Below are 3248 nucleotides of genomic sequence, written 5' to 3' on the forward strand. Positions count from 1 at the left end.
TCCACTCGCGATGCCTTTCACGCTCCGCCCCTTGCTTTACCTTCCTGTTTACCTTTTCTCCGCTTGCGAAACCTCTCGCACTCTGCTCCTTGCTCTGCCTTCCTGTTACCTTTTCTCCGCTCGCGATCTCTTTCGCGCTCCGCCCCTCTCTTTGCCTTCCAGTTAACCTTTTCTCCGCTCGCGAAACCTTTAGAACTCTGCTCCTCGCTTTTACCTTCCTGTACATTATATCGCTCGCAGCTCCTCTCTGTTTCTGTGTCCGAGGCATTTGGCACTCCAGGCTTTCTACAGTGTCCTGACTTTAGAGAAAGCCCTCATTTCTCGGTCCATTGTTCCTGCATCTTCATCATTTCAGCCTGGGAGAACCTGCCTTATACCTTACCTTAGGAACCGCTCCTCACCTCGCCAGCAGATCTTCATTCAAGGGTTTTTTCTGCCATTCCGGCTTTTTCCCTTGGGAACCGAGGCTGGCCCACTGGGAGTCCCCCACGGTAGGTATCCATCACTGCCAAGGTGGCCTCCGGAGGGGCCAGACCTTACTTGCACGATAAGAAGGTTAGAACACCTAAGGATCTTATCTCAACCAAGAAGAAGGAACGTCCCCGAACCCGGACTGCGGTAAAGGACTCAGTATCAGAAGATTCAGGTGAGGAGAAGAGGGAGGTGGAGCCGAAGTCTGACAGCATACAACGCCCACTACAAACATGGCATCCTTGGAACAATACCAGGAACTCGTAGCGGCTATACAGAACCTGACAGCTGAAGTGCAATCCCTAAGAGCTGAAAACATAGACCTTCGCCAACAAGTAGTATTGCGTCGAGATGACCACGGAGACCGACCCACGATGCCTCTCTCGTTCGGCAAGTACGATGGTCATCCAGGAGGTCTCAAGGATTTCCTGGACGCCTCTAAAGTATACTTCACATTCAGACCTCATGCATATGAGACCAGCCGTTCCAAGGTCGGATTCATAATTGCCAATCTCTCTGGGAATGCCTTATCATGGGCAACACCACTGGTCTCCAATGATGATACATCTCTGAATGACTACGATCAGTTTGTGACAGCCTTTAAGGATAGATTTGATAGACCTGAGGTTCTATACTCCTCATTATAAGCCATTCTTGATGTCCGTCAAGGAAATACGGACGTGCAAACATATATCTCATGCTTCCTCAGACTGGCTGCAAAGGCGGACTGGCCGGACTCGGCTCAACAGACGATCTTCAGAAGAGGACTTCAGGACGAGATCAAGGATGAGCTTGCGAGGATAGCCAGACCACCGTCATTTCGTAACCTGATGACCTTGTCTCGCCAGATCGAGTTCAGGCTGCATGAACGCCGACAAGAAAGGAGACGCCCACGGGGAACCTCACAGATGATAGGCCTGCCCTCCCAGACTCCAGTTCAGAGACCGGTATCTTCCACCGAAGAGCCAATGCAGATTGGAGCAGCTTGCGGACCTCTGACTCCTGAAGAAAGGAGACAGCGCCGAGAGGCGGGACTGTGCATGTTTTGTGGATCCTCTAAACACCTGTTGAGAAACTGTCCAGAAGTTCCTCCTAGGAAGAAGGAAAACTTCCACCCCCGGGCTGCTGCAAGGGAAGTCTCGGGGGACCTGCCAGTTACCCTTGTAACCACTCAAGAACCCTAGAAGAGGGCGACGACAATAGTTTAATGGTTTTCAAGGTCCACGTGAAGTTGTCTGAAGCGACCTCAGTAGAGGTATTGGCAATGTTGGATTGTGGTGCCGTGGGTAACTTCATGGACCTAAACTGGGCTAAGGAGAACCTAGTCTCTACCAGACCCAAGTCCAGACCCATACCTGTTGAGGGAGTTGACGGTGAACCTCTTTCTTCGGGTCCTATCCTGAGGGAGTCGATTCCATTACAGATGAGAGTGGGCAATCACCAAGAACTCCTGGTATTCGACCAGATACGTGCAGCACATTTTCCTTTAGTTCTGGGGATACCTTGGTTGAGGAGGCATAATCCTCTCCTCGATTGGTCTACCAACAAGGTGTGCTTCGACTCCCAGTTCTGCAAATCCAACTGTCTAATTACTGCCGGACTATGGTGGTGACTGGGGAAGGTCCCGAAGCTCCCATCTCCTTAACTGTAGCAGCAGTTCCGCTCCAATACCAAGAATACACCGAAGTCTTTCTGGATACTCTCCCCAAGCAGCTACCCCCACACCGGGCAGAGGACTGCTCTATCGACCTGGTGCCTGATTCTATCGTGCCTTTCGGAAGGATGTATCCCCTGTCCATTCCGGAACGAAAGGCCCTCAGAGAATATCTGGACGCTAATTTAAAGAACGGGCTGATTCAGGAATCCAGGTCATCCTGCAGTGCATCACTGTTTTTTATCCCCAAGAAGGATTTGGATGAGTTGCGCCCATGCATAGACTTCAGAGGACTTAATAAGATCACTATAAGGGATAGGTACCCCATGCCCCTTATACGAGACATCCTGGAGGCGGTTCAAGGGGCTGTGTATTTCACCAAGTTAGATCTAAGAGGGGCCTATCACCTCCTTAGGATCAAGGAGGGGGACGAATGGAAGACCGCCTTTCGCACTCCGTTCGGCTTGTACGAGTATAGAGTCATGCCGTTCGGTCTTGTCAATGCCCCGGCAGTTTTCCAGAGGTACATGGACAAGGTGTTTGCTGACATGTTATACCTATCCGTGGTGGTCTACCTAGACGACATCCTCGTCTACTCCAAATCCCTTGATGAACACAGATCAAAGGTCAAGAAGGTGTTGATAAGACTCCTTATCCATCGGTTGTTGGTCAAGCCCGAAAAATGTCAGTTTGAAGCTACTTCTGTGTCCTACCTTGGGTTCATCCTTTCTCAAGAAGGTATCGAAATGGACTCAAGAAAGGTTAAGGCCATTCACGATTGGAAGGAACCCGGAAACATAAAGGAGCTACAGAGCTTTCTGGGTTTAGCCAATTTTTATCGGCGCTTCATCCCCAACTTCTCACAAACTGTGCTCCCCCTTACCTCTCTACTTAAGAAGGGAGTACGGTTTTCTTTTGAAGGAGAACCTCAGAAGGCTTTCCAACTCCTTAAAGAAAGATTCTCCACGGCTCCCATCCTGATCCAACCTGACCAGACAAGACGGTTCATCATGGAAACTGACGCATCCATTGGAGCAGTGGGAGCCATACTCCTCCAAGAATCTGAAGACTATCTTGAGCATCCTGTAGCTTATTTTTCCAAGAACTTAACATGCAGCGAACG

At 50.1% G+C, this 3248-nt stretch overlaps 1 protein-coding gene across 1 annotated transcript; it reads left to right on the forward strand.

Moving 5' to 3' along the window:
- The first annotated feature begins 704 nt into the window (after nt 1-704).
- LOC138487403 (protein LDOC1-like) lies at nt 705-1118 on the forward strand. The gene has a single exon (XM_069613969.1). The coding sequence runs from the start codon at nt 705-707 to the stop codon at nt 1116-1118; it is 414 nt and encodes a 137-aa protein (XP_069470070.1).
- Nucleotides 1119-3248: the final 2130 nt, after the last annotated feature.

The sequence above is a fragment of the Ambystoma mexicanum genome, chromosome 9, assembly GCF_040938575.1.
Source record: "Ambystoma mexicanum isolate Mex_15411 chromosome 9, UKY_AmexF1_1, whole genome shotgun sequence".
Classification (NCBI taxonomy): Eukaryota; Metazoa; Chordata; class Amphibia; order Caudata; family Ambystomatidae; genus Ambystoma; species Ambystoma mexicanum.

Bases quoted from the DNA above. Each gene is read 5' to 3' on its own strand.
- LOC138487403 (XM_069613969.1), top strand. From the start codon at position 705: ATGGCATCCTTGGAACAATACCAGGAACTCGTAGCGGCTATACAGAAC.